Consider the following 14,109-nt stretch of genomic DNA (forward strand, 5'->3'; position numbering starts at 1 on the left):
CCAATATGGCGTCATAACGTGCCACACTTCCTTTGTGGCTGTTCAGGGTGAAACACATTTCAAACATTTCAGCTGATACATAACACATGTGTATGACGTGTGTGTGTGAGCACATTGTGTGTCACTCTCAAATTACACATACAAAAACACCTCATAAAAAAGAAAATTGTTTTTGCGGTCGTGTGTCATCCGCAACTTGTTGATCACACATTATCCCCCTCAACTCCCCTTAAGTGTGTGTGTGTGTGCGCGCATGTGCGTGCCTATGTCTGTCTGTCTGAGTGAGAGAATTCGCAACCATCAGTGTGATGACCGACAATGCGCTCAGGAAGTGGCGTCTGAGAGTGACAGCTGGCTGAGCGACTCCCTCCCGTCCCCGCGGCAACAGGAGCCCAAAGGGGGCTGGCTAATTACCTTAGCAGCGCTCATCTCCCCCCCCCGTCTCCCTCGTCTACCCCTCCAGATGCAGACTGTGTCAGGAGGCCTGCAGAGAGGCGACTGACTCATCCTCGTCAGTGGTGGCTTTGTCAAGTCTACCCATATGGCGGCGTGTTTGTGTCATTTACCCAACACAGGGGGGATGGCGGGGGTGGGGTGGGGTGGGGTGTAGTGAAGATGGCTCTTGATAATTAAGCAAGCTACAGATGATTGAGATAACAATCTGCAACTATTGTGTTTAGATGCTTAGTGGAATGTGTGCAAACAGATGCAAGCACATGTACCGCACACACACACACACACACACACACACACACACACACACACTGCGCACGCACACACACACGCACACTTATTTACACACATACACATACATGTACAGTGCACATACACATAGACGTACACACATACATACATGCATGCATGCATAGACACACACACACACACACACACACACACACACACACACACACACACATGCATGCATTCATGCATACCTACATACATACATACATTCATTCATTCATACATGCGTACATACATACATGCATATAGTATACATGCACGGGCACACACACACGCACACACACGCACATACATTCTGAGTTCATATGCACACACATAAGTATTTTACATGTGTGCATTGACGTTCCAATTTTCCCAGTCCTCTTTGGCTGTTTTTCTCTCTCGTTGGGTAAGCAGGTCGGCATCACCTCTGATTGCCCGTCTGTTCTCGGCAAGCCGCCGCTCACAGAAACGACCCCAATAATCGGATTCTCTCAGCATTAGCAGCCGTGATTGCTGCAGCTGAGTGGTTTGCTGCTGTGTTGTTGCGTCTCATTCAAAATCAATGATACATTGTTGAGGAGGGCTTTGTTCTTCAGCTGAACTGCCAAGCTAATATTTCTCAGACTCCCAGACAGAGAAAAGTAGGGGGGGGGGGGGGGGAGTGAAATAAAAAAGGGAGAGGAGAAGAGACCATTTTGCTGTCGTAATCCCCGCTAACGTGCTGGATCTTTGCTGCTCGATTGCGGCTCCTTTTTTCCCCTCTCAATGCCTCAAAGCTCTCAGATCAGTTATTTAATTTATCATCTGAGGCAATGGAGTTTGGCTTTATGGACCGCTTTTCTGCTTTCATATCAACACTTGAAGGGAAAATGTCTTCTCTCAACCCCACATTTCAAACCTCTTCACTACTCATCTGCTATTGTTGCACACTTTTCTGCCACATGCTATTGAAACATCCTGAAACAGTATTTTTTCCCCTTTTATTGGAATCATGTGAAAGACAGGTTGTGTTAGAGACTGATGTGATGAGTTGCCAGCACAATGAAGGATGCCTTTAGACTTGGTTGCCAGTTTAAGAGAAACTCCTCAGACAGAGAAGTGATATTGCCATGAGAATCAGTTGTTCCCCAAAAAAAAAAAAAAAAAAAAAGATCCTCACAAAGCCGACTATGTCTTGTTTGACCCACGTGGAGATTATCCGAGTACTCCGGGGAATAGACGCCTCAGGACAAGATTGAAGTCAGACGAGGTTCTGAAAGGGTAAGGAAATGATCAAATAGAGTTGATTTCTCCGACAGTCTAGGGAGGTGGGAGGTATCAATCTCACCGAGGTTCCCACACACAAGCTCGGTGGTTTCGGGGTGACACCCGAGTCAGATCCTTCGCTACAGGTACCTCCAGTGTCTGTGATCAGACATTAGACATCAGACACGTTTAGACACGTTTCTTTTCTCTTTTTTTTTTGTCTGGTCCTTGATGAGAAGAATGTCAAGTCTTTACCCTCTCGCTTCGCGTGTTCCCCTTCCATTCTTCACCTTGTGTGTCTACGCCTCCAGTTTCAACAAACTAGATTAATTATTTCAACATGAAACCTCCCTCCTGTAACGTGCTCCAGATATTCAGAGGGGGGAAAGAGGCACAGTGACGGCCAGTAGATGTTGTATTAATCAAGCCAGCCCTGCAGTGTCCCGCGCCCTGCGGCCCTTCTGGCAGACCCCGCCACCGGTCACCGTGGCAGCGATGGCCTCGTGCCCACCGCGGGCCGTCGTTCTGGCGCGGACGCCGGGGCCACGTGCTGGCCCTTAATGAGGGAGGAAGCGGGCAGAGAAAGGACGCCTCTCCCTCCTGGAAGTGAAAATGGCCAAGAAGACGAAGGGAAAAAAAAGGTTGCCCTGCTGCGCCGCTTTTACGCGGCTGACCTTTACGCACGAACACAATTAACATTTAAAGGAAATGAGGGGCTCACACACTCTCCGTGAACTCACACCGTCCTCTGGAACCTCAAGGTTTTTTTTTTTGGTATTATTATTTATTTATTTATTTATTTACTACAATAATTGCCAGGTTACTGACAAAATGTTTGGCCGGCATCAATGGCAGTAGCTGGCGGTCCACTGATTTTTATTGTGCCTTTGACTTTATTTTGCTGTCAGGTGAGAAGTCGCCGTTTTTTATGAAGGACATCAGTTAATTAGTGGGATTAATTAGAACGATGTTGTGAATGTCAAGGCTGATATGTGTGTATGTGAGAGAGATATTAATTAAAGGTAGGGCCTTGTCACTTTATTTTTTGCTTTACCTCTTCTCTACTTATGCTCAAAATGATGTTCAAATGATGTTGCTAATTAGCACCCTGAGACCTCTGTGGGGCATTTGTTTGTCGTTGTGTTTGTGTGTGTGTGTGTGTGTGTGTGTGTGTGTGTGTGTGTGTGTGTGTGTGTTTGGTCTTGAGGCCCTTCACATGATGTTTGGATAATAATCTATGGAAAGTAAAGGGATGCATCTCTGTGTGTGTGTCTCCTCGCAGAACCTGATCAAGAATCTTCCGGAGCAGAAGGAGTTAAGTGCCCTGGCCGAGCTGAAGGGCGAGTACGAGGAGCTGTGCGAATCGGAGCAGTTTGGCATCGTGGTGAGTACCACACCCAGACGACACCCTCCTCCACCCTCCTCCACCCGCCTCCACCCGCCTCCCAGCTCACCCTGGGGACTGGCAGCCGTCAGCACAGCAGAGGAGGGAAAGCCATTTCAATTGAGTATTGATTTTGCGCTCCCTCTCTCCCCCCCATCTCTCTCTCTCACACTCTCTCACACACTCTCTCTATTCCTCCCTGCCTCCCTTCCTCTCTCTCTCAGTCACTCTGACTCTGTTTTTCTGTCTCTCTATTGCTGTCCTCCTTATACTCTCTCTGCTCAAGTCTCTCTATCTCGGGCATGCACACTGACACAGTCACAAGCCCCCCTCTCTCACACACACACACACACACACACACACACACACACACACACACACACACACACACACAGATGATGCTTCTTCTATCATCTCGTCCCTCACTCGCCTTTTTCTCCCAGCCACCTTGCCTCCATCACACTTGCGTGCAACGTTTCAAAGACACATTTCCAAACTCATTTCTCTCCCTCGCCTCTCACTCACCCATTCTTTTCTGACACCACCGGCAGGCAACCCCCACCCCTCCTCATCTCTCTCTCTCTCTCTCTCTCTCTCTCTCTCTCTCTCTCTCTCTCTCTCTCTCTCTCTCTCTCTCTCTCTCTCTCTCTCAGCCCTCCCTCTGTGCTGCCACTGCTGTGTGCACATGTGTAGGTTTCTACTTCACTTTTTTGGAAGCGGGGGCGAAAGGCAGGTAGGGGGGCCCAGGAAATTAAGAATAGAGCCATTAAGAGTGAAAAGCGGCGAGAGGGGGAGAAAAAAAGACAGCCCCCGGGCCCTGTGCAGCTTCAGCGCTATTCAATATCTAAAGAGACGCAGTAATGTATAATTAAAAGGCCCCAGAATATAAAGGGCATTTTTTATGACAAGTCAAATCGCGTAGCCACGTTGTGAGTGACAGGAGACGTGATTTTGATGAATAATGAAGAGGGGAAGGAGGTGTGTGTGTGTGTGTGTGTGGGGGGGGGGGGTCATATTAGGAGTTCAGGTTTGGAAGCAGCAGGTTTGCTCTTTACTCATGCATACATGTGTGCACACGTATGTCTAGCACCGACGACCCATTTTTTTCCCCCATTCTCTTCCTTTTCCTTGTTTTTGACAGGTTCATGTCAGTTCATATTTCTGTTTGCTCTGCTTGTTATGGGTGTGAATGCTGGACTCTGTTTGTGGTGATGCAATTTGAATGCATAGCTCTGTGGAGACTCTCTCTGCCTCGGTGGGAGAACTCCTGCTGCACACTATATTTAGCATCTAGTTTGCATGCTGAATTCCAAATTGTATTTTTTCCCCCCATTATTTTTTTGTTATTCCTCTCACACAAACTCTCAGGCTATTTAGATTTCTTCTTTATTTATATATATATTTTGGTTAATTCATATTAAATGTCAGCTCCAACGATCTGCGGGGGCAGCACATAGTTAAGTAGATAAAAATATGTAGCAGATCAAGGGTGACGTCTGTTCCTCTCTTATCTGACTGACTAATTGTTGTCGTCTGTGGTTGATACTCATTTAGCCAACTACTTCGAGGAGGAGTGGCGCATCCCCTGTGTTCTACCACAGCTTTTACTTTCTTTCTGTCTTTTGAGAGCACCGTAAGTCAGAGGGTGCAGTTTCTTGTCTGAGTTGCATTGTGAGCAATATATATATATATATATATATATATATATATATATATATATGGTTCCAACGGTGAGGCACCTCATCAACAGCTCTACGTACGGCTCCTCAGGGAAATAAGTCACTCTCACTTTCTCCTTCCTCTAGAGCTGTCACCAAGTCGCCCTCTTTTATTGTGATTTCTTCTCATAATGCACAGAGAAATCAAATCAAGTCTGTGTGTGTGTGTGTGTGTGTGTGTGTGTGTGTGTGTGTGTGTGTGTGTGTGTGTGTGTGTGCGCGCGCATGTGTGTAGGGAGAGTAGCTGGTGAAGAGTGAACAGGAACACTTCGAGTTTGATAGACAACTTGCTCATAAACATGAATAAATCTCAGACGTAATGGAACATCATGACTGGGTCCCTGGGCTGCCTTGGAGCACCGGATTATGCAGCGAATTCTGCCGAGAACTCGGGGTCTGAAACGACACATCCACCCCACCATCACCCCCATCGCCGCCCTCTGCAAACACTGTGACGCACTCACTCAGTCTCTCACACACACACACACACACACACACACACACACACACACACACACACATGCTTATCCACATACAAACTTGTTTAGGCCTACGAGACCAACAAGCATCAAGACATACTGTACATGTACATACTCAGCTCAGTCCCATGTTTCTTTCTTTCTTTCTTTCTTTCTTTCTTCCTTTGTTACTTTCTTTCATTATCACCCCCCCCCCACCACACACACACACACACACACACACACACACACACACACACACACACGCGCACACACACGCGCACACACACACTTTTTATGAAAATGCCATTCCCTTTTTCAAGCCCCACAGGCCTGGAATAAAAAGAATTGATTTTTTTCTCTGTGTACTTTGCACAAACCTGTCACATGCTCAATGACTTCTCATCAAAGCTGCGGGTTGAAACAAAGGCTGAAACAGCGGGCAGGTTAACCGTCCATCTCAAGTATTTGCTTCTCCTGAGTATCCCTGTTCTCACCTCGTTTCACCCCACATTTGGCAAAGTTTACCGGTTCCCTCCTGGTGGACAACACAAGCGTGAATCGAGGCAGCACAGGAATATATTACTTTTTGGGGCGGTAAAAAAGTGATACTTTTTCTTTTGCCTTAGTACTGACTAGTGCACTTTTAGAATGGTTGGTTCCCCTTAGTCTCTCTCTCTGAAGCGTATTGAGAGTTGTCGTAGCAGTTCACACAGGGTAAATCAAAAAGATTTTTTTCTTTTTCTAACTTTGCAATTTTTGAATTTGTCTTGTGCAGATGAGCTCGGTGAAGCTCCTCCGCTCGCGCCTCAACGGCATCCTGTTCAAGCTGACCTTCGAGGAGCAGCTGAACAACATCCGGCCGGACATGATGAACGTGACGTTCGCCTGCGAGGAGGTGAAGAAGAGCGACAGCTTCAGCAAGCTCCTGGAGCTGGTTCTGCTGGTGGGCAACTACATGAACGCAGGCTCCCGCAACGCGCAGACCTTTGGCTTCAACGTCAGCTTCCTCTGCAAGGTATGGGGGGACAGCCCGCTGATGCCATAGGCTCACTGGGCCTTGGGCCATCTTTTTTTTTTTTTTTTTTTCAACAATTTATTTATTTATTTATTTGTATTATTATTCTTTTTTATTATTTTTTATTATTTTTTTTCTCATCCCACAATGATACAGGACACATTTTAATTTTCAGAATTATATCCCACTGTTAGAAAATCATAATTATCATCATATGCTGAAACAAATCTAGACCCTCCCACCTACCCCATTTCATTGCCCTTCAAGGGACTACAGGGCACAAAGAAGACATCAAAGTAGAGGGTCCTTGAGATCTTCACCAACAGATATGGCCACCTAAGCAATCAAAGGCTCACTAAGTACTGTAACAAAGATCCATCTAGATGGGCTGGTTTCTTTAAATGTACTGTATTTAATTGTCTACACCCTGTCGCAGGTGTGGGTAAAAAAAGAACTCATTTTCTAGCACCCTAACTAGATTAATGCAGGTGCGTACCTGTCAAGTCTTGCGTTCTATCTGTGAGTAAATGTCACTAATTTACACTCTCAATAGCATAAAATATTAATTAGTCCAATAGACCGCCAGGTTCACACCGTGTGGCTCCCTACAACTGTGTAGCAGTGAATACAGGTGAGCAGTGATACAGGTGCACAACACTTTCACCACTGAACAACTTTTTTATCTCCATGAGGTCAACCATTCAGAGGTTATTATTGAACCGGGTGGGTGGTGAGTCAATGTAGGGCAGCATTGGAGCAGCTGAAGCAGGTGTTTACTTATCTGGAAAGAAATAAAGAAAGCAAATGTCTAGGAGCCATTCACGCGGCGCTGGTGCGCTACTGGTCCATTTTCTTGTTGTTTTTTTTGTCTTGTCGTTCTGGTTGGGAAATATTTGGCTCCAGGAAGCGTGCAGATGATCCTGCCATTAAAGGCAAGTGTTCCAGTTGCCAAGCTCTTCGGCAAGAGAGAGGGAGAGAGAGCACAGTGTTTCTTGGTTAGATTTTTGCAATGGCTGTCGCAGTCTGACGCATCCCACCTGCCATATGAAAACAGATGTCCTAGCCACAGGCTCTGAAGTTGGAGGATGCTTGGTTGGGACTGTTTTTTTTTAAATTTATTATTATTTATTTATTTATTTCATGTTCTTGGCTGCTGCTGTTATTTGAAAGAGAGGAGAGAAAGTGGGGTGCGTGGGTGATAGAGGATTTGGGTTAGTTAAAATTCCTTGGTGTGGTCCTGAAGCATGGTTTTAATGTGAAAAGTAATTTTTTAAAACTGAGTTAATTCCCTCTATTTACATTCGACTCTGTTTCTGCTTTGGCAATGCTCATTGCCAAATACAAGGTAGCTTGTTCATTCTCTCTCTCTCTCTCTCTCTCTCTCTCTCTCTCTCTCTCTCTCTCTCTCTCTTTCTTTCTTTCTCTCCTCTCTCTCTGTGTGAATATATGCATAGTGATGTGTGTGTATGTGCCATTTCTGTGTGTGCTTGTGTGTGTGTGTGTGTGTGTGTCTGTCTGTCTATCTATATGTGAGGCAAAGGGAAAGTTAGTGGAGGGCTACTGACAGCATTGGAGAAAATTTGCGAGGATGAACACACTATGCTCCAGTGGCCCACAGCAAGGTCAAGCCATCCCCCCGACTCTGCCCTTGCCTGGTGAGTGGGAGAGCTTCAGAGCAGGGGGACAAGGTTCCAGTGGGGGCTTGTGTGTGTGTGTGTGTGTGTATGTGATTCAGGCCCCAGCTCTTCAGTCCGAGGCAGCCTTCGTTTCCCATTCACGTCCAGCACTCTCCAGCCTCCCACACTCACACTCACACACACACACACACACACACACACACACACACACACACACACACAACACTCACACACACACACACACACACACACACACACACACACAACCCTCTCTCACACACACACACTCACGCGCACACACACACACACACACACACACACACACACACACACACACACACACACACACACACACACACACACACTCACGCATACACACATACACACACACACAAGGCCTCAGGTGCCGGTCTTCATGGACACGGCTCCAGCCGAAGCTCCCTGCCTCCTCTCCTCTCCACCCCACTCCACCATAGCTAACCTGGTTAAACAGCCAACCGCCAGAGCAGAGCAAATATCTACAGTGGGCCTCATGTGGCTCTCAATGACGAGGACATCAAACCGTCTCAGAGCAAAAGGCCTAAGCACCACATGATGCTATGTATGCTGTGTAGTGATTGATTGAATCAGAGATGTGGCTGCATTGACAAGGAGTTGATGTGGTGCGGTGCGGTGTGGTGTGGTGTGGTGGGTTGGAGGCTGGATGGCGTTGTTCAGGCGCTGGGGGGGCTGATTGGGCTTGGCTTTGACGGACAGACAGAAAAGCTCACATTCTGGCCCTGGTCAATCAGCTCAACGGAACTCTGAATAGCGGCTCTCTGCGCCCTAATGAGCTCATCAAGGGAGTCGGACACCCCCGCCCACCCTCGTCCCCACCGCCGTCTCCAAGGAACGCGGGCGCAGTGGGAGCACATGCCAGGCTCCCCCAGGGCGGCTAATCCTGACCACTGCTGCTTTCTATTACAAGACTTTGGCTTTGGCTTTAGCTGCTCCCGTTAATATCACCAAATGATATTGGCTGCTCGTCATGGACGGCTATTGTATTCGCCCCCGCTCACCTCTTACTCACATGTACAGTAATGCGTCATTCGAACATGTAAAGTTACATGGCATATGGGTTTGATTTGCTGCTCACAAAAGTTGGTCTTTGAGCTAAATGAGATTTGCAACTTTTCCAAAGGGTACTGTGATTACAGGGGGTAAGATGATTGACGGCGTCTCAGACAGACAAAGGGAAAAAAGAAGCGGGCGAGAAAAAAAAGTGCTTTGACTCACCGGCCTTTCGTTATTTATAATAGGCTCTCATGTCCTCTTAACACTAGAAGCGCCAAGCGCCGGTCATTTGACCGCTGACGCGTATTCCTAGAAGCGCCGTGTGGGTTTGACCTAGATATACCTAGAACTGCCGGGCTGCGGTCATTTGACCGCAGCGATTACAAAAAAAAAAAAATCTTTTCACTCGATTAAATTCCAGGACCCTACGTTCACGACTTTTCCTAAATACGCCTGTTTTGTCACCCAGAATTTTTACATGATCGAAAGCACACCGGTACAAGCTAGTTTAGAGCTATTTTGCGCTCATTATGTGACAACACTATGTTGTCTCGCGTTCGGCCATGTTTGTCCAGGCTGCTATTCTCTTTTCTCACAGCAGATGTCGCAAGGGTTTCCTGACAGTCGGGCATGAGAATAATATTTTACCATAAAACATATAGTTTATATATGTGCGATATGTATTATACATGTGATTTATTTTAATAACTATTTTTCATTTACATGGCATAGTCTATGGAGGCGATTTACAGTGGTAAAATGCGAGTTTGTTTTGAAAACGTTGCGACGTTCTATTAGGCAGGCCTACATGTGTAAACAATATTTTCAGCTGAAATTCGTCCATCGTAGCCTATTTATGTACGTAGGGCGCGTATGCCTACGTACATTCATAGTTGTATATCTTATCTTCTATTTGTATGGAGTGAGATAGCTGTCAATATATTCGTGTCATAGATTTGATGCACGTTCGTATTTGTCTGTAGTCGTGCATACAATAAATATGTGTGAGTTCTCAAATGAGTCCAGTCGTGCATAAAATATATTGTGTGTATTTTATCCATCAGAATACGGATGGGAAAAAAATACGAATTCAAAAATTACAAGTAGGCCTACGAAATCAAACTTTACAGGTAGGCTTTCATTTCTGAGTAGGCTACGACTTCGCACAAGTGACTGAACTGTCAAAATACATCGCCACACAACCACTCTCATTGTCGTTGGTGGATGTAAAGAGCAACACCAACACGGCCCTTTTTTATACTCCAGATTTTGCTGAGAGCATGACTGAGACATTACTTGTTTGCTGGACTGACTGAGTTTCGTCGCAGGTACAATGAATCAGCAAGTGGCGCAGCGTTATCTTCCCCGCCTACGACGCTGAAGGCCCGGGTTCGCCTCCTGACAATAGTCTAAAATTATAGCTCAGTGACTGAATTCATTGACCGTTTTTGAACGTCGACGTACAATTATTTTTTGTTAATGTTTTTTAATAACAAGCTCTCTGAAATTTGTTTACCATTAACGAAAAATAATTTCGCCAGCCAATAATTTTCTAAGCCAAAGTCGCCATCTGACAAACTTTGGCTAAGCCAGTTAGACTTTGCATCTAAAAATAATTATATCAGAGACACACGCGAAAAATAAACGCGAGCCTATAAACGATTCCCACTGGATACACCATATCAGTATTGTGCTCGTTGCTACGATAGGCTACACAGGACTCAGTTGCATGTTCTGTAGACATGAAGTGGCAACTAAAGCCATTATCAGCCATGAAGCCAGCCGTTATTCTCAAAGCAAATGGCTTCGGGGTCTTTAGGCTAGGCTACATAACACAGTGTCCATTGCAAACAGCCTATTTGAAACCGATCATTCCCCCTCCCCCATACACGTCTAACCAGTTCACTGGGGGGGTGGGGGTCGTTTCGCTACGTGTGGATAAGATCTTAGGCTACAGACATCACTGTGGCATTGACAAATGCCTCCCCACCCCCACTCTGCCTCCTGCATGGCTGTAAGCTGGCTGTTTGTTGTTTACATGCAACTGGTGGAAGAATGCGCAATCATGTTTCATCGTATATGCGCGTTTTAGAATGTTCGAATTCGCCAGCATGCGTGTAGGCTAGTTGTGTGAATAGAAAAGAATAGAATACTTTATTGATGCCTTGCTCAAAAGTACTTCTGCCATAACCTACATAGGTCGGGAATCGAACCAGCAACTCTTGGGCTCCGAGGCTGAAGCTCTAACCAGTGGGCTACGTCTCTGGCCCTTCGCATTAGTGAAATCACGAATTCACAATAGGCCTATAGCTGTTTTTCAGCAGACATCGAAACATAGCCTACACATTCGCAAAACGGAGAATATCTTTTTCACTCATCATTTTTAATTAGCCTAGGCCTACTTCTCGCGCATATGCCTGCTCAGCATTTCTGCTCTCTCTATCTCCCTCCCTCCGAGGTAGCTAGACCCTAGATGCTTCTCCCTAAATGAATGAACATTGTCTTAGAAAGTAGCCGCGGTAGCCTGTAAAATGCGGCATGAAATCCTGGCTACTGTGTAATTGAAACCAGACTAGGTTAGGCTCTTTGTTCGGTCCGATCATTTTCCGCGGCGCGAACATAGACCTATTAAATGAATAGAAGTGAATTTGGGGAGTGAATTAGAACTAGCCATCCATTCATTTTAGAGCTTAGATTATCTGCCCAAACCCGAACTGCGGGTTACGGATCTCGAGATCCAACAACACCGGTGTTGGGTCGACATTTTTCATCCTTCCCCTCCCGTCGGGTCAGGCTCCTAATCACAGAACGCGTATGCCTCCGTTTTAAAATAGCCAACATTTCTAAGTAGGCTAGCATACAAAATGTAAAAACGAAATATAAAAAATGAAATACTATGAAAGTTGAAAGTCAAGTTTGCTCAATCTTTGTTCAAGAACTCCTCCAGAGTTTTTACCTCAAACAACACAAATCAACACAAATAAATGGACAGATAACTCAAACGTGCTGTAGACCTATGTCATAATGAAACAACCACAGACAACACAGTCTGACAAATGTATTCAAACGATTTGATTAGTGCACGAAGCGCCATCTAGCTGTCATTATGTGTAAGTAACAGCCTCCCAGTCTAAGGACTCAGCGGTCTTTTGACCGCCTCGCCGCGCTTTAAGTAGTTCACAACAGCACGGCGCTTCTAGTAGGTCGTCAAAGCGGTCAAATGACCGGGGCGCGGCGCTTCTAGGTATAAGTGGGTCAGAGGGGCGCGGCGCTTCTAGTGTTAACTCTCATTGAGACTGGCCTCGCTGGCCTTGCACATCCTGTTTTCATTCGGTGTAAAAGACCACTAGTGTAGAAACATCTGGAGTATCTTTGAAAACAATTTCACCATCGGCTTTGATAATGTGCTCCACATTTGCCACGCCGTCATTCACCATTTTGCATATGGTGTGCGGACTTTTTTTTTATCGTTATTGCTGAGACTTTCGCTTTGGTCCAGCCCCCCCGAGTTCAGACTTCTTGGAGGTGTGCGCCTCTTTTGTAGACTTCATTTTGTATGTGGCCATTTTTACAAAGGTTACATGCAGTTTCTCTTGACGTGCTAATATAACCAAAAGAGAATTCTGAGGGAAGGGAGAGACCAAGAACTTTTGGGAAAGAAAGAAAAAAAAACAGATTTCACCTCTCATTGATCAGAGCACTGCCAGACTATGCTTCATATAGGCTTCAAAAAAAAAAAATCTGCAAAAAGTCTGCAGTGTGTCTGGACATCGGCTCCCAGAGACACAAAGGCCATCCAGTCTCTTTTAAGCTTCACTTCACTTTAATCTTCCCGAGGAAAAGGGGGGGGGGGGGGGGGGAAATGAAATAAATAAAAAAGTAAACATATATGCTTTCTTCGCCAGATCCTCGCCTCCCTGTCACAGACCACTCAAAAAGAAAGGAAGGGGAGAAAAGGAGAAGCTGTTCTGAAGGAGATTTTGACGTGTTTCAGGAAAAAAAGGTGGACTCTGAGGAATGCACCTAAAGATTACAGCAACTTCAAATGAAATCAAACAAAAAGAGAGCAAGAGAGAGAGAACGAGAAAGAAACTAAGCACCATCTGGAGAAGAAAATGTCATGAGAGAAGCTCTTCTGTCAGGCGTCATGGTCTTTCAGTGTGCTTTTTCTCTCTGTTCCCAATGGACTTCTATATGTTCCATCGTCTATAAGTTGCTGTATAGATACCACGTATATCTGAAGGGCTCGATACTTTAGAATGGCGAACAAATTCTACTCAGGACTGTGTCCTCTATTTACTACATCATGGCCCTGACAGTCATAGTAGCTACAGGTGTTTAACAATGACAGTAAAGTGATCTCGAGAAGGTTCTTGACTTGCGAAACATCATGGTTGAAAAACCTGACTAGCTTTATATTTCTTTATCCGTTTGAACATGAACAAAGGACTGAGCGGGCTATTCACTCCAGTATTTGTGCAAGATGTGCTTTCACTTCTGTCGAGATGGTCTGTAAACTTTATCGCTGGTTTATTTATTTCTCCATCTCGACTTTATTTTTTCTCCCTTTAAATCTCAGGCCATCATACTCTGAGGTTTTCGCCGGTGTGTTTTTCAAGCTCGTGGACAAGTCCAATCCCCTCACCTCTCTCTCTCTCTCTCGCTCTCTCTCTCTCTCTCTCCCCGGGACGACCTCTGCCAGAGGTGTAGCCTGAGGCTCTTTGGTTTTCAGTTGTCATTCCCTCAACACACACACACACACACACACACACACACACACACACACACACACACTGTCTTTCTCTCACACACACATACACACACTTACTGAAAGACAACGTGGCGACACCTGAGCCTATGTAAACGGTGT

General features: G+C 45.7%; 1 protein-coding gene across 1 annotated transcript in view; it reads left to right on the forward strand.

Moving 5' to 3' along the window:
• diaph2 (diaphanous-related formin 2) overlaps positions 1-14,109 on the forward strand; it is a gene marked incomplete in the record, with an annotated part of 415,240 nt that overhangs the window by 258,617 nt on the left and 142,514 nt on the right. Inside the window, 2 exon segments of the mRNA XM_062524176.1 lie at positions 3,254-3,355; positions 6,310-6,549. Coding sequence (XP_062380160.1) covers positions 3,254-3,355; positions 6,310-6,549 — 342 coding nt within the window.

The sequence above is a fragment of the Sardina pilchardus genome, chromosome 21 (genome assembly GCF_963854185.1).
Source record: "Sardina pilchardus chromosome 21, fSarPil1.1, whole genome shotgun sequence".
Lineage (NCBI taxonomy): Eukaryota > Metazoa > Chordata > Actinopteri > Clupeiformes > Clupeidae > Sardina > Sardina pilchardus.